General features: G+C 44.6%; 1 protein-coding gene across 1 annotated transcript in view; it reads right to left on the reverse strand.

Annotated features, from left to right (window-relative positions):
• The window catches only part of CACNA1S (calcium voltage-gated channel subunit alpha1 S), a 1,485,309-nt gene that overhangs the window by 742,467 nt on the left and 716,889 nt on the right, over nt 1-25,953 (reverse strand). Inside the window, exons 22-23 of the mRNA XM_073685020.1 lie at nt 18,108-18,195; nt 17,891-17,998 (exon numbers count right to left, since the gene is read on the reverse strand). Of these exons, the coding sequence (XP_073541121.1) occupies nt 17,891-17,998; nt 18,108-18,195 (196 nt within the window). The remainder of the gene's footprint in view (nt 1-17,890; nt 17,999-18,107; nt 18,196-25,953) is intronic.

Raw genomic sequence — 25,953 nt, forward strand, 5'->3', positions numbered from 1 at the left:
ACCTCCTGGAGAATTAATCCGGTATTTCATGTCTCTCTGTTAAAAAAAGCTGTTGTGTCGGATGGTGACGCCTCTGCCTCTGTTCCTCCGGTGGTGGAGGACGGGGAATATGAAATTTCTCGCATCCTTAACTCTAGACGGTATAGAGGTAGTTTGCAGTATCTTGTGGCCTGGAAAGGTTTCGGACCCGAGGATAACTCTTGGGTGAGGTCAGATGATGTTTCCGCGTCCAGACTTATCAGAGCGTTTCACAGGAGATTTCCTGATAAGCCTGGTCCTAGGGGATCCGGAGGATCCTCTTAGAAGGGGGGGTACTGTTAGAACCTTGCTCTTAGGTTTTTTCCTTTGCTGGTCGCATGACCTTGTTGGCCTATTTAATCCTGCTCCGCCCTTCTGGCTTTGCTGGACTTCATTGTATAACTACTTTCTAGCTAGCCTGTGCTCTGTATCTAACTCTGTTAGTTTGCTTGGTCTACGGACCTCTATGTTCTATATATTTTGTTTGTTCGTCTGTCTGCTACTATTTCTGTTAGGAGGTGTCCCATTTTCCTCCCAGTCCTTAGTACTTGTAGGGATTCCTTCCCCACATCTATAGGTCTCCGTACAGACTAGCTTAGGACTTTAGCAGGTCTGATCGCAGGATCAGGTTCCCTGTTACATCGTAGGGATTCAGCTGAGTTCTATGGTAGGGACAGATCTCCTCTCTTTCCTTAGCTCTGGTAGCAGAACATAACATGTGAGTCACACAGCTGAGGAGTTGTGGTCAGCTCTGGAGAACCAATTTCATGAATGGTTGTCTCCACTGGACCTGAAACCAGGGAAGGCCGTGTGCGACAATGCTGCAAACCTGGGTGCGGCCCTTCGCCGGGGCAATGTCACACACGTGCCTTGTATGGCTCACGTGTTGAACCTGGTTGTCCAGCAATTTTTAGCCCACTATCCCAGACTAGATGGCCTTCTGCAGAGGGTACAGTCGCTGTGTGCTCACTTCCGCCGTTTGCATCCCGCAGCTCAGCGACTTACATCTCTACAGAAGTCGTTGGGCCTGCCACTTCACCGGCTAAAATGCGATGTGCCTACCCGGTGGAATTCAACTCTGCACATGTTGCAGCGACTGTGGCAGCACCGACAAGCCCTGGTGCAATACGTTCTGACGTATAGTCTGGGCCAACGAGATCCAGAGGTGGGGCAAATCACGCTGGAGGAGTGGTCTCAGATCAGGGACCTATGCACCCTTCTGCACAGTTTTGAAATGGCGACGAAGATGTTTAGTGCTGACGATGCCATTATCAACATGACTATTCCGGTGATTTACATGCTGGAGCACATGTTAAACAGAATTCGGAGTCAGGTGGTGGCACAAGAGGAGGTGGAGGAAGTAGAAGAGGAGGAGTTGTATGCGGAAGGGCTAACATCTGCAAGGTCCAGACGGTCGGCAGCACCAAGGCGGCAGGCATGTGAGGGTGGGGGAGATGGTTTTACCAGGGCGCATGGTAGCAGCCAAACTAGTGATGCACGTAGTGAATCTCACAGTTCCAACTTGCCAACCGTGGGACCGTCAAGTGTTCAGCACTCAAACCATAACAGAACCACAGTATCTGCTGGTAACATCAATTTTGCGGAATCATTTCACCACTTTTTTAGCCCATCCTTTGCAAGGCCACAGGAGACAAGAAGTCTGACACATAGTCAATGCCTAGAGACGATGGTACAGGAGTATCTCCAAGTAAACATTGAAGCCATGACTGTGTCACTGGACCCTTGCTCTTTTTGGGCTTCCAATCTGGATAAATGGCCGGAGCTAGCCACTTACGCCTTGGAGATCTTGTCATGCCCCGCAGCCAGCGTTCTGTCTGAACGTGTGTTCAGCGCTGCTGGTGGTGTGCTGACAGATAAGCGCACGCGGCTCTCCACTGATAATGTAGACAGACTCACGTTCATAAAGATGAACAAATCATGGATCCGAAACGACTTTTCTACCCCTGTGTCATCCTGGGGAGAGTAAAAGCTTGATGATTGGTTAAAATCACCCTACCAACCGTTTTAAGCTTTCAAATTACTAATCATGTTTATCTGTATCTTGGCTGGAAAATAATTTGGGCTTTGTAGCAGTGTGCAGCACTGATCCTATTAGGCCATCTATACTAAGCTCCACCAGATTTAAAATTAATAATAATTTTTAGCTGCATCTAGCCCGGAAAATAATTTTGGGGCTCCGAGATGCGCAAGACACATAAGTGCCTTCTTGCTGCACTACCTGCAACATGACCCTCATATTGTCAGAATTCGAAGTAATCATGACTACTGGGTTGCCACACTCTTAGATCCCCCAAACTTTTCGATCAACCTTTTCATTTTAATAAAGACCAAAAAAATGGTCATTTTATAAATTATAAGCATTAGCAGGTTATTAGAAACTGAAATCAAACAGTTTTCAACTCAAAACTGTATTCTAGGTGATGTTACATTTTCACATAGGACCCCTTGTTCGAAAGGAGCTTCTGAACTCTCTCGTCCATTGAATTTGTCAGGTTTTGGATGGTTTCTGCTTCAATTGTTTTGCATGAGGACAGAATACCCTCCCAGAGCTGTTGCTTAGATGTGAACTGCCTCCCGCCATCATAGACACTCCTTTTGATGATGCTCCAGAGGTTCTGAATGGGGTAGAGGTCAGGGGAGCATGGGGGTCACACCATAAGTTTGTCCCCTTTTATGCCTATATCAGCCAGAGATGCAGATGTTTTATGTGCAGCATGAGATGGTGCATTATCATGCAAAAAAATTATCTTGCTGTGAAATACACGGTTCTTCTTCTTGAACCATGGCAGGAAGTGCTGTTTGAGAAAATCCACATACATTATGGAGTTCATCTTTAGCGCCTTCAGGGATCCTCAAGGGGCCGACAATCTCTCTCCCCATGATTCCAGCCCAAAACATTACTCCACCTCCTCCTTGTTGGCGCTGTAGCCGTGTTTGCGTGGGGTGTTCATCAACCAGCCATCCTCCACTCCATCCATCTGGACCATCGAGCGCTGCACGGCACTCATCCGTGAACAAAACAGTTTTGAAATCAGTCTTCATGTAGTGTTTGGCCCACTGGAGCCGTTTCTGCTTGTGTGAAGTGGATAGAGGAGGTCGACAGGATGGCGTATGCACAGCTGCAAACCTCTGAAGGACCCTGCATCTTGTTGTTCGGGGGACGTTGGAGGCACCAGCAGCTTCAAAAACTTGTCTGCTGCTATGACAAGGCTTTTTTGCCGCTGCTCTTTTAACCTGACGTAATTGCCTGTAGGAAAGAGTCCTCAATTTGCCCTTATCAGCACGCACACGTGTGTACTGTGAATCAGCTACATACTTCTTGATTGCCAAGATACTTCATCCTGATCATCGCACAATGTTGATTGTAGTCATGCCTTGACCTAAACACTCCACAATTTGTTGCTTCTCAGCAGCCGACACATCCTTTTTCTTTCCCATTTTGGCAGAAAATGTAGGCTGCTTAATAATGTGAGACAGCCTTCTTAAGTAGTCTTGCCTTTCATTGGACACACCTGCCAAACTAATTAGCACAGGTGTCTGCAATTGCTTACAGTGATATAAAGAGCCCTGACACACATCACCATCAATGAGTTTAACTGACAAACAAACAAATTCTTGCCTTATCACTCCTAAACACTTTTTGCATAATAATTTGGAACACAGTGTACATGTGCTTTTCCACAAAACACCAGTGGTTCACGTAGTGAATCTTACAGTTCTAACTTGCCAGCCGTGGTCTGTATGGAGTTGTTCAATAAAGGGCCCACAATTAAGATAACATAGATGGGAGAGGTCTCTATGAATAGGAATTCCTAAGTATTTGATACCCTGTGAGGGCCAGGCAAAGGGAAAGTTGGACTGGATGGAATCCTATATGGATTTGGGGAGGGAGACATCGAGGGCCTCAGACTTTGCTGCATTGATTTTAAAATTTGACCATGTAACAAAGTGAACTATTTCAGCCATAACAGCATGGATGGATATATGTGATTGAGTGATATATACTAGGACATCATCAGCAAATAGAGAGCACTTGTACTCGGTGCCTCCCACCTCAATCCACCTAATATTGGGGTTATGGCGAATTGATGAGAGCAGGTGCTCCGTCACTAGGATGTATAAGAGAGGGGACAGAGGACATCCCTGCCTTGTCCTATTGGTGATTGTGAAAGGTGATGAAAATGTTCTGATGCACCCCCTGGGCCTTGGGACACCCGGAGCCGGACCCTTTTTGGTGGATGCTGGTGGTTGTAGTCTTCGTGGCGGTGACCCGGTTCCGTGGCTCAGGGTGGTCAAACCAGTGGCGGAACTATTTATGTGGTTTTGATGTTTAAATGTCCGACTACGCCACCCGTGGATTGCGGTCAGAGTGAACCGCCGCTGCAGGGCAGACCGCTGAGGCTGGTGTTGTGGGTGCAGCAGAGCGTAGCATAACTCCCCACGGGAGGAGTATAGCCTCAGGGCAGTGTATGCGGAGGATGGGGGTGATGGTGCAGGACAGCAGCAGTAACGACACGGAGTCAGTGATGCAGTCCAGGGCCTTTACTCACAGTTCTTATTATCCAGACCACGTCTGCAGGTAACGGCTGCCCACGTCGTACTGTGCTTCACCAGGTGAGGGGCTCAGACAACTCCCAGATAACTTTGGAGCGCTTCACAGGACCCCCTTTGTGTGTCCTTTGTCTGGCCTTTCTTACCAACCCTTCTGTCCGGCTGCCTCGGGCCTCCTCTTGGTAAACTTGGCGCCAGTTTCCCTGACCCTATGTGCTGCCCTCCTAGCGGGTGTAGCGAGGGGCTGCGCCACATAAAATGTCACAGCCTCCGGTTTCTAGCTGAGGGTCGCTTCCTGCCTCCACTAGTTTCGGGGACTTGTCTCCCCCTTTGGCCTGACCCCTCCACGCAGGTGGATTCGGGCGTGCGGTGGCGACTCGCCCGTCCGCACCCCTGGGATCCCTTCGTTCCTCGTTCCTGGAGCCTTCTCCGCTCCTCTTCCTTCCTTCTCCCTCTTCCAGGCCTGGGCCTCTGTTACTAGGCCCGCCTCCGGAGCAGAACTCATGCAGAGCCCCTGCTCCCTGCCACTTCTGCTCAGACTTCTCTGCACTGAACTAAGATGGTGCCCACCTTTTATACTCCCTTCTCAATGCACCCAGGAACTGCTTCCTCCCTGCTCCTGCACTACAGGATTCCCCTTCCTCAGTGTTCCCTCCCCCCACTCCAGCCAGGGACAGGGACTGTCGTGCCCATCTCAGGGACATATTGGTCGCCCTGCCCCACGGCAATGTGGTGTAATGCATGCAGGTGTCGGGTCCTGATCCACACTCCATCCTTACCTGAGAGTGAGATATCACACCTCTGGGTGAGGTGCAATACCTCTGTAGCAACCGAGCCCTCAGGGTGCTACAGTTCCATTTATCTTCAGCCTAGGTGACGTATTGTGATACAGGGCCGTGATTTTGGCTATAAAAGGGTCCCCTAGACCCCTACCCCAAGCTTTTTAAGAGAATCATATATGGCGTGCCAGGAGACTCTATGGAATGCTTTCTCAGCATCCAACGAGAGTATCTAATTACAAATTTTTAACTGCATCTAGCCCACGAAATACTTTGTGCCTAGTAGCAGTGTCTGCTAGTCAGCGGATTATCCTGGCTGTTAAGCAAGCTACACCACCTGTAGTTTGGACACTTAATTTTTTCAAAGCAAATGCTTCGGGACCATGGAATACTCAGTGAAGAGCATCAGGAGGCACCCCAAGGCATAGGGGCTGGGACTGGCAGTAGGATGCCTTGCGGTGGACAGCCGAGCTCGATCCTTATAAAAGCTTTTTAACTGCAGCAGCTTTAGTGGACGCTACTGGAGCTGGAATTACACGGCTGCTGGCATGAGACTTGCCCTCCAATAGATCCTTGTAAATGGATTTAAAGTGTATTCATTCAAATTAGAGAGACAATTTAAATTAAAAAGCTTAGAGCTGCCTCCATCACAGGGGGGCTCGCTCGACCCACCAGCGGACAGGCACCAGTATTGGGAGAGGGGGGCTGGCCGTCAGGGTTCACCGTGGCTCTGGCACAAACCCGGCGACACGGAGGTGGCACGGGCAGGAGCGGACTGAACGTGTCGGCTTCACGCTTTTTGGATTTTAGAAGGGCATGACATGCCTATATTTGTGTCTCCCCCTCCTTTTACTCCTCCACCTCTTTTCTTTTCGCATGACTATATGTACTTGTCACTTTTCCATGTGTTAGTTGAGTCTTCTGAGCAGTTTGTCAGCTTTTGGACACCTTTGAAGGTGTTTTCTATGTGTTTCTATGTGTTTTTGTTTGCCTGCCATTGGTTTTAACGGTGTTCGAAGGTGTTCGATGAACAGTTCGGCGAGCACACGGGTGTTCGACGAACCGAACCGAACTCGAACACTACGGGGGTGGCTCAACACTAGTGGTAACATGTCTGGACCCGTAGAAGCGCCATGTAGACACGAAACAGCAGTCGTCCTCTGTCCTCCCTCTTCCAGCATATACCCCCTGCGTACCGCAACCATGTCCCATCTGATGCATTAAAGGACTCAAGAAAAAGGATTCAGTGAGTGCCGCTTTTATTCTTGTTGCTTCACATTGGTTCATGAATTTTAGTTGGGAAACGTCTCCAAGGAGATGAAAAATTTTTTTTAAACCACGGCCTCAATCTATTTGAAGCCTTGAGGCTGCCTGATACACAGAGACGGCACAGCAGAAAATGCCGTCCACCTTAGCAAAATCGGCCTTGAATCCGGGACTCCTTGTTGTTGGCCACAGAAGTCCCACTCCTTCTAAATGTAAATGTTTTCTGTGGCCATACTCTACGTGTGTTCCAGGGTGTATTGGTTTATGTCCTTACAAATGGGAAAAAAATTCAGAAATCTCATGCACACAATTCCTTTTTATTTCCTTACTGAAATGGAAAACTGTCATCATATATTCTTCCATGAATAGGTGGATCAAGGACTGGTATTGGTTTATGTTTATAGTATAAGGGAAGTCATCAGTTGGACACCAATATTGAGGGGATGGGATATTAAATTCTGAAGTTTGGGAAATGTACTAGGCCAACGGGAATGTGCAATAGTCTCTAGTAATGTATAGGTGAGCGGTATGGGCTGTAACCCGGGCTGCTATTTGAGCCCTGATAGCCTCAGACACACGTGTATTGGGGAATATTGTTATTAGAATATGGTTTAAAATTGTAATGGTAGCCCTAAATGTTCACCGTTCTCCTCCACCTACAATTCTGTAAACCCCTCTTTCTGACATCATGTTCTGTTGGGGATAAATAGTAGTAGAAAATGGTCCCCTTTAAATGATCATTCTTTTAAGACCAATAGTTACGATGAGGAGCATATTTGTATAGTTATATTTGAACTAGCTTTTACCCGCGGCTTCGCTCGCGTGGAATTTGGTCTGCCACATTGAGTTTCGTGACAGATCATTTTAATAGTAAAAAAAAATAATCTTAATAGTAAAAAAAAATAATCTTAATAGTAAAAAAAAATAATCTTATTTAGTTACTCGTACATCCAAAATTTCAGATGTCTAACTTCAAAACTGACGGATTCCATACAATCTTTGAACCCCTATAAAATTAAGAGGGAAACTCTTGAGGGTGGAATTATCAAAATTCCTTTGTTAGTGCTCATTTAAGCTATAATAGAACCTATCTGCAAATTTCAAGCTGCTAAGTTCAGTGGTTTCGGCTGTGAGTTGACCGCTAGGTGTGTCAGTCAATCAGGTTTACAGTTTTATATAATCTTCGCCTGTATGGTGTGTTTATAAAAAGTAGCCCTATGTCCTTCCCCAGGCTTGAAATTATCCATATCAAATTTCATCACAAACGGATTACTAAACACTGATTAATAAACAGGACGGACTGAAGTTACTTGCGTTTAATATTGTTCGTGTTAGTAAAGAATTAGTATGTAATTGGAATAATGGACATCTGCAGGTAATTTATCTATGTGTTTTTACTGCAATATACTCCTGTAAACGATGTTATTTGATTTCTTTCGTTCAGCGAAAATATGTAGATTTTGCGATTTAGAAACTCATGAGAAAGCTACGTATAGCTGACCATGGGAAAAACAGGGCGTGTCTAAATGTATCCCTGCTACCTTCAAAGTTTGCCCTTGCGATTTATTGATGGTCATTGAAAATGCAACTTTAAGTGGGAACTGCAAACGTTTGAAATTAAAGGGTAAGTTATTGGGTATTATTGGGTAGACTGGCGCCAAGCAAATGTGGTACCAATATTCAAAAAGGGGTCTAAAAGTGACCCTGGGAACTATAGACCAGTCAGCTTAACGTCTGTTGTGGGTAAATTGTTTGAAGGATTTCTTAGAGATGCTATTGTAGAATATCTTAATGATAATAACTGTCTAACTCCATATCAACATGGATTCATGAGAGATCGCTCCTGCCAAACAAACCTGATTGCCTTCTACGAGGAGGTGAGCTCACAGCTGGACCGGGGAGAGTCAGTGGATGTTGTATACCTTGACTTCTCCAAAGCGTTTGATACCGTTCCACACAAAAGGTTGGTATATAAAATGAGAATGCTTGGTCTGGGGGATAATGTGTGTAAGTGGGTAAATAGCTGGCTGAGTGATAGAAAGCAGAGGGTGGTTATCAATGGAGTAAGCTCAGGGTGTGTCAGGGTTACTAGCGGGGTGCCTCAAGGGTCTGTCTTGGGCCCTATATTATTTAATATATTTATTAATGATCTAGTGGAAGGGTTGCATAGTAAAATAGCAATATTTGCAGATGATACTAAACTTTGTAAAGTAGTTAACACAGATGAGGATAGGGCACAGCTACAGGAGGATTTAGATAAATTGGGGAGTTGGGCCAAAAAATGGCAAATGGGGTTCAATGCCGATAAATGTAAAGTCATGCACATGGGAAAGAAAAACAGCAGTCACCCATACATATTAAATGGGAAACCGTTGGGGAAATCTGACATGGAGAAGGACCTGGGCGTCTTGGTTAATAGCAAATTAAATTGGAGTGCCCAGTGTCAGGCAGCAGCTGCGAAGGCAAATAGAGTCATGGCATGCATCAGAAGAGGAATAGGGGCATATGATGAGAACATTGTTCTTCCTCTGTATAAAGCGCTGGTAAGGCCGCACTTAGAATATTGTGCACAGTTCTGGGCTCCGGTGCTCAGGAAAGACATATTGGAGCTAGAGAGGGTACAAAGGAGGGCGACTAAGGTAATAAAGGGAATGGAGGGACTAGAATACCCAGAGAGGTTGTCAAAATTAGGCCTATTTACGTTGGAAAAGAGAAGGCTTAGGGGAGACCTCATAAACATGTATAAATACATCAGGGGGCAGTACAGAGATCTCTCCCATGACCTGTTTATACCAAGGATGGTGACAAAGACGAGGGGGCACACTATGCGTCTGGAGGAAAGGAGGTTCCTGCACCAGCATAGAAGGGGATTCTTTACGGTCAGAGCCGTGAGACTCTGGAACTCTCTGGGAGAGGAAGTGGTGATGTCCAACTCACTTAATGAGTTCAAGAGAGGCCTGGACGCCTTTCTTGAGAACAATAAAATTACATCTTATGCTTAGTGATAGTTAATTAATCCAGATTGGTGTCGGGAAGTGAATTTTTTCCTCAATGATGTCAATTGGCCTATACCGCATGTTTTTTTTTTTTTTTTTGTTTTGTTTTGTTTTTTTTTGCGTTCCCCTGGATCAACGCTGCGGAATAGCTGCAGTGCACAAGAAATAGGCTGAACTGGATGGACGCTTGTCTTTTTTCGGCCTTATAAACTATGTAACTATACTATGTAACTATGTATTATTGGGACGCGTGGTATAAGAATATTTTCACCCTTAGCTTCTCCAGTTAAAATTGTGGCCTTTACAATGTGCCTGCCTAGTTCAGTGACTCGCAATCTAGTGCCATTACATAATCTCGGGGCGTCTAAGTTGCGCATTAACAAAACGGGTATACCGACCAATAATTCGAGCTTATGAGATGGGACCCCGGATAGCTCCAAAGAGTTAAGAAACTCCACGGGGTAGCTCGTACAGTCTTCAGATGACATGACTGTGTCGATGGAGTTGTAGGTTGTTGCATCGCTGGTTACTTGGTCCAAGATAATTTTATTGATTTTCGCAACTGTTTCATTTCTTGGTGCTAGTATAGTTCTTTCACATAGCCAATTTTCATCGTCGATGTTTTGTTGCAAATTTGGAAAAACTTGAGCAATAAGTGCGTCTTCCGAATCCACAACATGACAAAATTGGTTAATGAATAGAACCATACCTTCTTCGTCAGTTTCGATTCGACCTTCACCGATCTCGAGCAGTTTCTCAGCGTATGCGCCCGACTCTAGATCACTGAATAACTGGACACGCATGTTGGTGGTGAGGTGCAGCTTTTCAACTTTGGTCCATACATATGAGGATTTCAGACATGCGTTAATTTCGTCTGCTGCAGTGCCTCGCTCGATGACAGGCAAAGTTTGCCTAAAGTCCCCAGCCAATAAAACAACCACACCACCCATTATTGTTTGTTTACTGTGTAAGTCTTGTAGACAATGATCAAGAGCTTCGATGGCGCGTTTGTGTGACATTGTGCACTCGTCCCACACGATTAGTTTGCACTGTTGCAACAGGAGGCCACGGGCGCTGATCTTGCTGATATTACAGGATGAGGTTTCTTCGTTCACCAGATTATGAGGTAATTTAAAGACTGAATGTGCCGTCCGTCCACCGCTTAGCAATGTTGCAGCAATTCCAGAGGAAGCCACAGCTAATGCAATGTTATGACCGCTACGAATTTTTGCTAAAAGTAAATTAAGCAAGAAAGTTTTTCCTGTACCACCCGGGGCATCAAGGAAAAAAAGTCCGCCTTCACCATTCTCAACTCGTCCTACTATTTTGTGATAAATCTCTCTTTGACCAGGTAGCAAACGTGGCTCAGTTTCGCAAACGTGAGCGTCTAACTGGTTGGTATCATAGCTTAGCTCTTTTATCAATTCGTTCGACTGCTCTCCTCTACGCCGCGGTGAGGGTAGACCAAAATCGGACAATTTCTTTCCAGAAATTATTAATATTTTGTCCTCGATAAGCCCCAACGCCTCATTGAAACAGAGATCATCGTTAACGTGATCCATTCTTTCAAATCTGTGCATGATATCCTCTGATAACGCAGTTTTATACATGTGCCAGAGTTGTAGAGGATTGGATAAACCGTAAGTGCATATCAATACGGCAAACAGCTCTCTTATTTGCGCCGGGGAGCGACATAGCACGGCCTCTTCTAAGGTGGTATCCCAGTGGTTATCATCTTCCAACAACCCCATGTTCTCACACACCTGCCGAAAAGTTGCAAGTTCTTGACCTTCAAATGTTTTTAAATCCGAGAATTTGGTTGGACCCCTTATTACATTCAGCAGCATACGCAAGCAATAACATTCAAAATTGCTAACGTGCATCGTGTAAATGCGACATAGAGCGTCTCCTGCCTTCACACCTGGCCAGCCATCGACAGGTGTTCCTTGTAAACGACGTTCCCATTGCTTCCGTGCCACATTCCAAGTATAGTAGCGAGGCACGTCAATGTAAAGTAATGTTTTTGCAAACGTATCACTTTGGCACAACAGGAAAAATGCAGTTAGTGTAGTTTTAGGTGGTGCTTCTAATCTCTCTCTAAAATTATTTTCCGTAAAGTAAACCCTCTCGCCATTGGGTAAATGAATCGCGAGATGAGTGACGGTTGGGTGTCTCTCGTGCAGAGGCAGACCTAAGATCCGCCACGCTGCTTCATTACTACTAACATATCGGCCGGTTCTAAAGGTCTGCACCTCATCTCTTGGGTCAATGTTAACATTCCCTTGCTGGCGGATGTTAAAAATAGCCTGGTCGCTACCCTTATTAATATATTTACAAATATATTTTATCGCCTGTACCGTATTACAGAACTCTACATTTAAATGAGAATTAAAAATTTTTGATAAGAGTGGAGAATATGGGACCACCCAGCTATTGTCCACCGATATTTCCTGTGTTCCTCTACAGGTTTTTATAATCGTCGTGCGTCCACCATTCTCTGGTGCTCTACGCCTGTACAAAGGATAACCTTTGTCATTGGTTTGAGTACCTTTTAAAAGCTTCCTCGGATATTTTTTGGTACATTTTCCTTCCTTCATGCATGGCGATGAAGAATTGAATGTACCACATGGCCCTTGAATCATATTCTTTGTCACTGTATCATAGAGCTTTTGATCGGTTTCTGGGTTTGGTATCTCAGCACATATGATTTCGTCAATTTGGTTCGGATGCAATTTTTCCTTTAACCACAGCAGTAAGTGCACATGAGGCAAACCTTGCTTTTGCCACTCGATCGAGTACATGAAGCATTGCATATCACCAAATATGTTACCTTTTGTAAGTAGAGCTACCAACTTCTGTACTTTTATTCTAAATACTCGGGCTGTTAAGTCATGTCTGTCCGTTGAATTTTGACCAGCCATAAGCTCTTTGGTGATTTCTGGCCAAGCGGGGTTGCAAGTCATTGTAATAAATAAATCAGGCCTCCCATAATTACATACGTATGTGAACGCATCTTGTGTATATTCGTGTAGGTATCTCGGGCTATTTACAAATGATGACGGGAGAATCACCATCTGACCTAAGTTATTTGGATCCAAATCCGCATCATTTCTTATTGCATCTTGCAAGTGAATATAATTTTCTGCGCGCAGTTTTTTTTTATTTAAAGAAATGAACCTTAAGCGCTCACTTTCCATCTTTACATACATGTCGACCAGAAACTGATGAAGTAGGAGCCTACACTTAAGCATCAAATTAAAATCGCTGCGACGGACCATCAAGTGAAAGGCATAAAAATCTTTGCAGGACACCTTTTTGCTTGGCATTGCTTGTTTGGTCATTGGATTTATCTGAGGAATATCAATGCTGTACCCCTCTTGTCCTTTCCAAAAAATGATTGGGTACTCGAGAGCGTCATAGAATCTATGTGTATCGGGAACCCTAGTGAGCATGCCATCGCGCGGCTGCACAACGATGTCCCGAGACATAGTTTGTTCGCTACTAACTATTACAGCAGCTATTTCATTTGTAGTAGGGGCATTGAATCGTCTCTCATGTTGACCACGTGGTACACGGTCTGGGTGAATCACTACTTTGAAATGATCGTCATTGATCATTCTGTCTCTAGCCGTTTTAAATTCATGCACCAAAATGTTGTGGTCGTGAAGTACTCGTTGTAATTTTTTAACTATGTTTCTATCTACACTTTGCACGCACTCAGTACGCCTGTTGATTTGTTCTTCTTCGTCACCTATGAAATAAACTTGTAAAAATTGTGGTTGCGAAATGGACGTAGGAATTAAAGAACCGATACGGTGGTATACTTGTCCTTGTATTGTAAAGGTCGGGCAAAACCCTGGCATTGAGACAATTTGATCTGCTCCAAAAGACGTCATATGAAAGCACATGTTGTATTTTCTTATATTATTTAGAAAAAGGCGAGATTCATCAGTTTCATTAGAGAAAAGCTCTTTTAAAGGTTGAACTGGCTCGTCTATATAAGGAAGAGCTACTTTCCCGCCCAAACACATACATGCTGCTTCCTCTTTCCACTTAAGAGCTCCGCAATATTTGCAATCTATGGTCATTGCTTCTCTTTTTATAAGCTTGTGAGTTTCATAATCAAGAGTCTCGTCATACTCAAATGCAGCTTTATTAAACAATATCCATGTATTTCTTGTAAATGTTTGACGTCGCTGTGCTGCCCTTTCAGCAACAGTGCGTCTGCGAGATTCGGCCATTTCATAAGTTTCAGTGGCTCTTTGGGACGCCATGTAAGTCGCTTGCTGCTGACGTCGAGCTTGAGACTGTTCTGGAGTTTCAGCAGCCCGTTGAGACGCCAGATACTCCGCATGCTGTTCACGTCGGGCTTGGGACTGTTCTGGAGTTTCAGCAGCCAGTTGAGACGCCAGATACTCCGCATGCTGTTCACGTCGGGCTTGGGACTGTTCTTGAGTTTCAGCAGCCCGTTGAGAAGCCAAAAACTCCGCATTCCGTTCACGTCGGGCTTGGGACTGTTCTTGAGTTTCAGCAGCCCGTTGAGACGCCAGATACTCCGCATGCTGTTCACGTCGGGCTTGGGACTGTTCTGGAGTTTCAGCAGCCCGTTGAGACGCCAGATACTCTGCATGCTGTTCACGTCGGGCTTGGGACTGTTCTTGAGTTTCAGCAGCCCGTTGAGAAGCCAAAAACTCCGCATTCCGTTCACGTCGGGCTTGGGATTGTTCTGGAGTCTCTGCAGCTCTATGTGCCACACAACGCACCGCCTGCTCAAGCCTTCGTTGCTCGGCTTGTTGAGACGTCTCATCACGTCTAATTATTTTCATAGCTCGGGCTTTATTAGAGCTTTGCGAAATGTTAGACTTATGCTTTCGCGGCATTTTTATAAGTACTAATTACAAAATAGGTACTTAGTAAAGTTCAAACAAAATACTAAAACAATCTAATTAGTTATATTACGATCACTGTACAGACGATATCAGTTGTATATGACTGGTCTATGAGGAGCAGCTGTGGCGCGGTTACCCATAGCAACCATTCCCAGTGCTCTGTGGGAGCTGAGAGCAGCCTGCTGGTGCTGTGGGTGACATGCTGCGCTGCACACACACAGGGCTGTGCTGCACACAGGAGGGGAGGACACCATTTGTGTAGCGCTGCTGCCGGTGCTGTCAGGCTGCAGTGTGTGCATCCTCCATGGAGCCGCGCTCAGGTTACTGCCCCTCCCCGTGTGTGAGTCACTTCCCCTCCGCCCAGGTGAGGCGCTCGGAACTTACCCGGCTGCAGCAGCTGGCGCAGGTGAGCGCATGTTTTATTATACGGTGTTATGTGGAGGGACAATGGCGGCGGGGACCCCCTATGTGAGGACAATGACGGCCCGGTGCCCCCGGGCAACCTGCAGGAGGAAGCCTCACACTCCCCCCGGGCTGTAGGCGCGGGTAGGCCGTGCTGGGACGTGTAGTTCCCTAGTAACCTGTTCCTGACATATGGGCTGTTTTCTGGGCTATTTTTTTTTTTTTTTAAGTCTGAGAAAATGTCATAAATTATCCTTCGCCCTTCAGCTGTTTCCAGAGTGTAATGTATCAGGGTGAGCTCATGACTGACAGCTGCCAAAGTTTCTAGGAAATGTCAGTCCCTGGGGGTCGTGTGTGAACCCCCTGTGCCACACTTGTACCTGGCCACGGTATATGATCACCCCTGTATTCTGACTGTGGACAGGCGGCAACTGTGACCTCACTATACAATGATGCACTATGGGCAAATTATTGTATTATCAATCTCTTCTGACTGCTGTAAATCAGCCATTTAAATATCACCTATGTATGTGTGTATATAAGAGTTTGATAAATATACTAAAAAGTTTGATAAATATACTAAAATGTGCATTGTAAAATAGCATCTAATTTAATTACATTTATGGTTCACAATTTTGGTCATAGTGGCTTCCACATAAAAGGTAGATATATGCTGTCGAGGACTTTTATTTAGAACTATTCAAGACAAACAATTCTACGGTACATCATCTTTGTGTAACTCCAACGGTTTAGGCAGCGTACGCCAAGATAGCTCTCAGAGGCCAGATTTTTTTCCGACTTAATTGACATGTATCGTTATATTACGACCAAAATTACATAAAATCATTACAAATTGTAGCCTATATGTTATTCCGATGTATAATCTATATTACTGTAAAGTTTCATGCAAATCCGTCCAGTAGTTTTTTCGTGAAAGAGTAACAAACATACATACTCACAAACTTTCGCATTTATAATATTAGTAGGATAATGTAAGATGAGTTTCTACTATATCTATCTGTGACTTTTATAATTCTTCCTCTGTGCTCCCCAGTGCGCTGCGATTTGAGCCCTGATGGCCTTAGACACATGTGTGTTAAGACATATTGATATTCGAATATGGCTTAAAATTGTAATAGTAGCCCCATATGGAATGGAATATTGTTCCCGTCTCTCCTCTCTATATAATCTTGTAAACCCCCTTTTCCTGACATCATGTGATGTCGGGGAGAAACGGTAAAAGGTAATGGCACCCTTCAAATAATCATTTTTTATAGACCAACAGTTATGATGAGGAGCATAGGTATATAGTTATATTTGAACAACGTAAGATGAGTTCTTACTATACTTACCCGTGACGTCTATAATTCTTCCTCTGTGCTCCCCAGTGCGCATGCGCGCCGCTGTCGCTCCGGACCTTTCGCCCACTGACGTCTGGCGCGCTGGCGTGTGCATCACTGCTTAGCAGCGGTGGCACGCTTGCGTTCCACTGTCGGCGGGCGGAAGTACCTAATGGGATGTGACGTACGACGACGCATGCGCCGACAAGGGTCAGCGCTACCCGGAAATAGTACCGCACACTGGGCCGGATATGAAATTAGACAACATGTCCCTATATAAGGCAATATCTGCTCACCTTAAAAACATGCCCCCCGACGAAGCGAGGGTGAAACGCACGTAGGGGCACGGGCAGTACTCTTATATTTTCGCAAGTAAGTACTAATAATTATTAATTCATATTGCGGAGCTTATATATACTGGCTTTAACAGGGACAGGTATCAAGATGGGACTTAATCCTCTATGTAACCTTATTGGTAGTCGGGCTGCATGTTAGCCATATGAATACATAAATACTCATTAGGGATTGATAGATATCATATGGGTCCAATAAGGGAAATATTAAAAATGTTATCGCTAATGGCACTATGCACTGGTCACTTTAATTCAAACAGGATTAAGAAATAACGAATTGAGGCAATAACTACTTAAAGATACATATTTTTGCATGCTTTAATATTGTACCCTCGAGATTTTTCTTATGTACCCTAATTATGCCGGACTGTGATTAAAACTATATTAGAGTCAGCAGTGTCCTCCTCCTTGTGTAGCACCATAATGTTTTTAATTATGTATTAATGTTTAAATAAAGTAATAATTTTGTTCAAAAAAACTCTGGTCGTATGAGCTCTCTTATCCTTGAGGGTTTTTCTTTTTTTTGTTATATAGACTAATAAGTGGAGTTTAACATGATATTCCAGAAATCCTTGTATGCTGCTGAAATGGAAAACTGCCCCATTTATTAAAGAAGGAGCATGTCAAATCTTTCAGCATTTCTGCAGCGTTTTTCCAGCATTGAAAGCAAAGAGAGTGCAAAAATGCTATGTGTGAATATAGTTTAAGGGGTGGAGGAGGCATTTTTTCTCTTTTTAATTTTGCTGAATATACAAGTCATTATATAGGAAAGAATGTTTCCTAACATTTTTCCTGTAAAATCCATTTTATCTTCGGTTTAGTATGTTTTATTGCCAGTCCGTAAAAGTGGCGTAATACTCTGACAACATTGTTCCCAGCAGCGACCTGGGAGTCAGATGCGTCCAGGCATCTTCCCCATGCTTTTCCTATTCCATTTGAGCACTTTCTCCATCCATTTCAGCGATTTTACTGCCCCTGAGACCTTCTGGGATGGTCTGCCGGGAAAATGCTCGAGTTTCCCATTGACTTCCATTATACTCATTACTCGAGTCGAGCACCTGAGCAGTACGTTGTGCTTGATTCAGTTAATGAGCATTTTAGTGCTCGGTTATCACTAGTAGTGATCCTAGGACCCTGTTCCTCATTCATCTACAGCACGTTTTATCGACATCAAATGACAAGTTAAAAGGTAAATGAAAATAAAAGTCATCAATTTAGCATAGAAACTATAAGCAATTAAGATAAAAATGAAAGATGTATTCTTAAATCACATACCTTGAACAATTGTACACCAATGCAGGAAAACATGAACTGTAGAAGCGTTGTTACCAAGACAATATTACCAATGGTTTTAATTGCTACAAATAAACACTGGACTACATGCTGTTGAAGGTAAAAAAAAAAAGAAATGCAAGTGTAAATGGAACTGCAAAAAAGCAAACATGGTGGAGAATTAATCATAAAAAAAGAATTACTACTGTATTTTTCCTACCTTCAAACCTTTAGCACGATTTATGGCTCGAAGAGGACGTAAAACTCTGAGTACCCTAAGAATCTTTACTACAGAGATAGCACTGGACCTTAGATTAAAAAAGGTGAGTTAATAGAAATATTAAACATTCAAAATATGCTCTTGAATATACATCTTATAATCCTATATTATTACAAGATTTGCTGACAACATATTTAAGTGACTGATCTAAACCGCTTTGATAACATTCATTGTAAATACAGAGTATCATAAAACAAAAATATAAATGCATGTGTGTACATTAGAGTTAGTGTGAATCGATTTACATGTACCATTCCATTAGCCACGACTGATGCCCTGCATGGGAGTGGGGGTACCACCAGGTACCTATCGAAATCCTCAGCTCTTCTTATGATTAGCCAGCCAGTCGCATCATCATTGCAGCATGACCCACGTGTCGTGTCTGATACTAGTATATATGCAGAAATTTCTCCACAGTAACCCAGGGGCCTCTTTTCAACACAACAATGCTAGACAGCATGTTATCCGTGCTACTGTAAGCAGCCTGCATGACGTAAACAGGCTACCATGGCCTGCAGCATCTCTGGACTTATCTCTCATCAATCACATCTGCTACATCATTGGTCAGCAATTGAAAAGGGAGCTGCCAGCAGTGGATCTTGATGATTTACGTGCTGTAGCGCATTCAGCGTGGCAGGAAATTCCTCAAACAACCATTAATAGCCTCATTGATAGCATATCAAGGCATGTAAGTTCATGATGCTCATATTCAACACTGAATAAATTGATATGTTTGGAATCCAATCGATCCTGTAAATTGTATGACTTTTCTTTCTTTGTGTTGCAATTTCAATGTTGAGGAGTGTATATAACTTAGAGCCATAACAGAAGGGTGCCATCAAAAATTATCTAGTGTTTAAATCATGTTTTTATGTTAAATGCATTTATTTTATTTTATTTTATAAATGTTTCCTATCACTATCAACACACTTGCGAGTAGGCCTAATGTTCATCTCCTACTCCTTGTTGGTTACATGGTCATGAGCACCAATAATCTGACTCATATCCTATGTAATTGCACTGAAGTACAGAATGTAAAGGAAATTTGTCATGTCCTCAGAAGCCATTGACCTGCAGATATAGGGTTAATTTGCAGGCTAATATTATTCTAAAGCTGTTCGGCCACCGCACTGAAAGCACTGCTGCCAGGAGCAACTGAACTTCATTCCTCCTGGCAGTCTCTGGCTTTTAGTCATAGAAGCGTGCCAATATAGCTTCAGTGATCTAAGGGGTAATGTTTCTCCTTGTGGACAGTGACATTCCACAGCTGGCATGTTAGAGTGAGTAGACTTCTATGTCATGCATGCTGCTCTGGGAAACTAAATATGCAAATTGCCTCTTCAGAGACAAAGCGGACTTGCACTATAGTGCCAACTATTGGTAGCAGCAGTCCTAAAAGTCAATATCAACCCTTTCAGTCACCGATTAGCACATAGTGAACGGTGGCTGTAAGAACGCCCTAGTACTGACTGAGAGCTTGCTCTGCAATGAGACGGCTGTTAGTCAAAGTGCCAGGGTGTACTTACAGCCACCACTCACTGTAAACTAAACAGTGACCAAAGCCGCATTGGCATACCTCTGACTGGAAGCCGCATGCTGTTAGGGGAAACAAAGTTAATTTCTAGAGATGAGCAAGCAATAAAATGCTCGGATGTTAGTTACTCGAACCGACCAGTTTCTAATACTCGAGTGCTTGTTTCTATTAACAAGTATAATGGGAGTCAATAGGAAATCCGAGCATTTTTTCTGGCAGACCCTACAAGGAGGTCAGAGGGGCAGTGAAAATGTTGAAATGGGTGGAAAAATGGAAGGAGAACAGCATGGAGAGGACCCCTGGAATCATCTCTTCATCTCTGACTGCCAGATCGCTGCTGAGAACAACAGTGTCACACTTTTACTCCACTTGAAGGACTGAAAATAAAACATTCAAAATCGTCGAGAAATTGGAGTTCACAGGAAAAAAATGTTAAAGGAACCTGTCACGTCCTAGTTGCTATGTACACTGCCCCCATTGCTTTGTTAGTGATGCAATGTGCATCACTAACAAGCTTTTTTCATTAATATCGGTGGTAGTATAATGATTTTATAACTTTATATATACTTAGATCCTACCTGCTGTAAACGCCAACAGTCCTCCAAGGACACCAGAGAAGAACCTAGCCGACTGCTAGTACTCCAAGCCAGAGCCAAGAAACATATCACATGTGACTCTCTGAAGCAGACTAAAAGTTTTTAACCCTTACTGACATTGGCAGTAATAGTACATCCCTGTGCCCTGGGCCTTATGGACCAGGTACGTACAATTACGCACTATGTAATCGCGCTCACACAGAAGCTGTGCAGGGCGATCGCTGCCGGGTGTCAGCTAATTATAACTGTTGACACTCTGTATTATGTGCCAGTAGTGGTCCTGCACTGCTCCTGGCACATTAACCCCCGAAATGCTGCGATTAAAGTCAATCGCAGCATTCTGGGAGCAAGGAGAGGTGAGGGAGACCCTCTTACCTTGAATTGAGACTCCGGGTCCCGATTGTTACCATGGTGACCCAATGTTGTCATGACGACATCCCGGTCATCAGACATCAGGAAGTTACTTTGATCATGTGCGGTGCACGATCAAAGTAACTTGTGTTTGCAGGGCTGACAGCCTGTATAGCATAGGGGATGCTCCTGCATCCCTATACTTTGCAAGCGATAAGCCTGCAAGAAATGAAAGTCCCAAAGTAGGTCAAAGTATAAAAGTAAAAGAAAGTGTCAGAAAGTGGAAAAAAAAATTGTAAGAAAAAATAATAAAAAAATAATAAACTGTACCCTTAAATAACTATTACTATGAAAAGAAAAAAAAACAATAAAAGTACACTTATTTGATATCATCGCGTCCGGAACGACCAGACCTATAAAACTGTCCCACTAGTTAACCCCTTTAGAGAACACGGTAAAAAAATAAATAAAAAATGAATCAAAAAACGATGCTTTATCATCATACCGCCAAATAAAAATGGAATAAAACGCGATCAAAAAGACAAATGTAAATAACAATGATACCGCTGAAAACATAATCTTGTCTCGCAAAAAACAAGCCGCCATACCGCTCCATCAGTCGAAAAATAAAAAAGTTATAGCTCTAAGAATAAAGTGATGCAAAAAATTATTTTTTCTATAAAATAGTTTTTATTGTGTAAAAGCACCATAACATAATAAAGATATAAAAGTAGTATCGCTGTAAACGTACTGACCCAAAGAACAAAACTGTCTTATCAATTTTACCACACATGGAACGGCATAAAAAAAAAAAAAAAAAAAAATTCCTGAATTGTTGGTTTTTGTTTATTTTGCCTCCCAAAAATCGGAATAGAAAACGTTCAAAAATGTCACGTGCCCGAAAATGGTACCAATAAAAACGTCAACTTTTCCCACAGAAAACAAGCCCTTACATGACTCTGTTGGCCAAAATATTGAAAAATTATAGCTCTCAAAATATGGTGATGTAAAAACAAGTATTTGCAAAAAAATGCATTTTTTAGTGTGTGACAGCTGTCAATCATAAAAGCCTGATATGAATCTGGTATCGCTGTAATCGCACCGACCCGGGAAATAGAGTCGTCTAATCACTTATACTGCACTAGGAACGGCGTAAAAAATAAACTCTAGGGTTGTGCTAAGGTTAGGGTTAGGGTTGTGCTATGGTTAGGGTTAGGGTTGTGCTAGGGTTAGGGTTAGGGCTGTGCTAGGGTTAAGGTGAGGGCTGTGCTAGGGTTAGGGTTGTGCTACTGTTAGGGTTGTGCTAGGGTTAGAGTTGTGCTAGGGTTAGGGTTGTGCCAGGGTTAGGGTTGTGCCAGGGTTAGGGTTGTGCCAGGGTTAGGGTTGTACTAGGGTTAGGGTTGTGCTAGAGTTAGGGTTGGGATTGGGATTTTTTCAAAAGTAAAGGAAAAAAAATGATGACGATATGGCGACTAGTGTTGAGCGCAAGTGCTTGCTACCTGAGTTTGCATCGGGTGCTCGGGTATGCACCGAGTATCGCGGGTGCTCGAGTGACATGCTTGAGTCTCCGCCGCATATGTTTTGCGGCTGTTATACAGCAAAAAAAAACCTTGCAGGGTTTGCCTGCCATGCACAAGCGATGCCCACATCTTTTTTTGGGTGTATAACAACTGCAAAACATGTGGGGCGAGGACTCGAGCATAACACTCAAGCACCTGCAATACATGGTGCATACCCGAGTACCCGATGCAAACCTCTGGGTTCAAAATGTTCACTATACCCCTTGATAAAATCCTTGAGGGCTCTAGTTTCCAATATGGGGTCACTTGTGGGGGGTTTCCACTGTTTAGGCACATCAGGGGGTCTCCAAACGCGACATGGCGTCCACTAATTATTCAAGCAAATTTTACATTCAAAAAGTCAAATGGCGCTCCATTCCTACAAAGCCCTGCCGTGCACCCAAACAGTGGTTTTCCCCCATATATGAGGTATCAGAGTGCTCAGGAGAAATTGCACACCAATTTTGGGGTCCATTTTTTCCTGTTTCCCTTGAGAAAATAAAAAAATGGGTCTAAAGTAACATTTTTGTGAAAAAAAGTTAAATATTCATTGTTTTCTTCCACATTCCAAAAATTCATGTGAAGCGCCTGAAGGGTTAATAAACTTCTTGATTGTGGTTTTGAGCACCTTGAAGGGTGCAGTTTTTAGAATGGTGTCACTTTAGGGTATTTTCTGTCATAAAGGCCCCTCAAAGTCACTTCAAATGTGATGTGGTTCCTAAAAAAATGGTTTTGTAAATTTTGCTGGAAAAATGAGAAATCGCTGGTCAACTTTTAGCCCTTATAACTTCCTAGCAAAAAAAATTTTTGGTTCCAAAATTGTGCTGATGTAAAGTATAGGAAAAAAAAGATAGTACCAGATTACCTGGGGTAATGGTGTCTGAAGCAGGGATTGCAAGGGGCCACTGGGCAAACAGAGAAAATGACTGAAGAGAAAAAAACGAGTCCACCATTGGGCGTATGCCAGCTACAAACCTCCTCGCTCGCAGATGTTTGACCTACTGCATCTCGTTCAGAAGTGGTTGCAGCCAGAGTCCTCCACTCTGGCCCAGATGGTTGAGCGGGTGGTGATTGCACTCCCTTCCCAAGCCAGTACAGACTTAGGTTGCCCAGGGTGACCCCAGAACGCAGATAACTTCATCGGCCTGGTAGACCAGACCAGGTGGTTGAAGAATCTCTCAGGAAACAAGAAATGGTCACTCCTCCATACTGGGATACCCAAAAGGGGGCGGGTTCACCATGGAAGGGGTCTAGAGCCACCACTGGGGAGTGTGCCACTCCCACTGAAGGTGCCACAAGGACTGTTGCTAAAGATCTAGTCTGTTGGCGGTGTCACAACCCTGGACACGTAGCTGCCAGGTTTCAATTGTCCCCCGAGCCCATGGACTGCAGCCTAGGCAGGCGGGTCTCCTATTATGCATATCCAGCCTGTAGTGTGGACTGTCGACCCGGTGAGGGGCCGCAAGCGTGTGCCGTGTCCGTTAATGGAGTGATGGTGCTTGGACTGTTGGATTCAGGGTGTCTAGTGACCCTAATCAGTACCAACCTTCAAGACTGAGTCACATGGACAAGTTCCAGGTCCCTAAGGAAATACCCCCGTCGACATCTGAAGGGGATGAGTTCCCATTCTGTGTCCTTGCCGGCGACGAGGATGAGACAGTGACTGAGAAGGCCGACCTCCCTGAGTTAGAGGTGGCAGGAGAGAACTTTTGGTCTGCTTAAGTTAGGGACTTGACCTTGAAGGGCGCATGGGACAATGTTACTGTCTGTAATTGGGTTGCTCAAGAGCCGGGGGTAGACACCAGGTACCCACACGTCGCAGTTCAGGGAGGAGTTATTGTATCGGGTGACCAAACCAAGGGGTGATGAGATAGTGAAGCGGCTGTTAGTTCCAGGGCCCTACCGACAGAAGGTATTAGATATGGCCCATTCGCATGTTCTGGGGGGACACCTGGGGGGTCGAGCAAACTCAGGAGAGGATATTGAGGAGGTGTTATTGGCCAGGGTGTTACCGGGAGATCCTAAACTATTGTAGGTCCTGCCCCACCTGCCAGATAACCAAGCCCTCCTCCCACTTCTGTAGTCCTTTAATCCCCCTCCCTGTGACAGAAATCCCCTCGAAAGGATTGCCCTAGACCTAGTGGTGCCCTTAGTCAAATCAGCCCGGGGCCACCAATACATCCTGGTGGTCATGGACTATGCGATCCATTATCCGGAAGCGGTACCACAGATGATCTCGTTGAGTGGGAGCATAGCCCATGAACTTGTCCATATGTTAGCCAGGACCGGACTGCCGAAGGAGATACTAACGGACCAAGGAACCCTGTTCATGAGCAAAGTAATGAAGGAGCTGTGTAAAGTCCTTCAGATTACCCAGCTGCGAACCTCCGTCTACCATCCGCAGACAGACGGCCTGGTGGAGCGCTTTAATAAAACCTTAAAAGCGAAGCTCAAAAAGGTCGTAGAGAAGGACGTTCGTGACTGGGACTACCTGCTACCGTTCCTGCTCTTCTCGGTAAGAGAGGTCCCACAAGCCTCTACAGGTTTCTCCCTGTTTGAGCTACTGTATGGACGATATCCGTGAGGGCTCCTGGATATTGCCAAGGAAGCCTGGGAATCCGAGGTTACGCCCCACCGGAGCATCATAGAACATGTCGCCCAGATGCAGGCTCATCTCCTCCATGCACAAGAGGCCCAGGCAAGGGTCTATAACTGGTCAGCGAAGCTCAGGCAGTTCCAGCCTGGGGATCGCGTTCTGGTACTTATTCCCACTGTCAAGAGCAAGTTCCTGGCCAAGTGGCAAGGCCCGTATGAGGTGGTGGAGAAACTCAGTGAAGTGAACTACAAAGTTCACCAGCCTGGCGGAAGAAAGCCGCACTAAGTGTACCATGTGAACTTGCTCAAGCAAGAGATCGAGAAACGTTGGGGGCTTCTTGTTTGGGAGCCAGTCCGAAAGCCAAAGTCGAGGACGTCACGATAGCAAAGACTCTATCGCCGTCACAGAAGCAACAATGTAGAGAGCTGCTGCAACGGAACCATGACCTGTTCTCGGAGTTGCCAGGGCGTACGTAGGTGGTCGAGCATGATGTGCTGACGGAAGCACATGTTAGGGTAAACTTCAAACCCTATAGGATTCCTGAAGCCCGTGATGAGGTAATCTCAGCTGAGGTGAAGAGGATGCTGGACCTCGGCGTTATAGAGGAATCGAAGAGCGGTTGGTCGAGTCCCATCGTTCTCATGCCAAAGCCTGATGGGGAGTGGAGATTTTGTAACGACTACCGCAGGCTGAATGAGGTTTCCAAGTGTGACGCATATCCGATGCCCCACGTTGATGAACTCATCAAGAGGCTTGGACCTGCGAGATATATTACCACCCTCGACTTGACGAAGGGCTACTGACAGATCCCTATGTACCAGAGGGCCAAGGAGAAAACAGCTTTCTCAACACCTGATAGGTGCTTCCAGTACACCCGAATGCCTTTCGAACAGCATGGGGCACCAGCTTTCCAGAGGGCCATGGATCGGATCCTCGGCCCACATAAGAAGTATGCTTCAAGCTACCTTGATGTCATTGTCGTCTTTAGCCCAGACTGGGCTAATCAGCTGCCAAAAGTACAGGCGATTCTAGATGCTCTAAGGAAGGCAGACTTTACGATAAAACCGAGAAAATGTGCCATTGGGAAGGAGGAGGCCAAGTACTTAGGCTACGTCATTGGGAGAGGCGAAATTAAACCACAGGTTAATAA

The sequence above is a fragment of the Phyllobates terribilis genome, unplaced genomic scaffold (genome assembly GCF_046119375.1).
Source record: "Phyllobates terribilis strain yellow unplaced genomic scaffold, ASM4611937v1 Scaffold_1__5_contigs__length_1240528914, whole genome shotgun sequence".
Taxonomy (NCBI): domain Eukaryota; kingdom Metazoa; phylum Chordata; class Amphibia; order Anura; family Dendrobatidae; genus Phyllobates; species Phyllobates terribilis.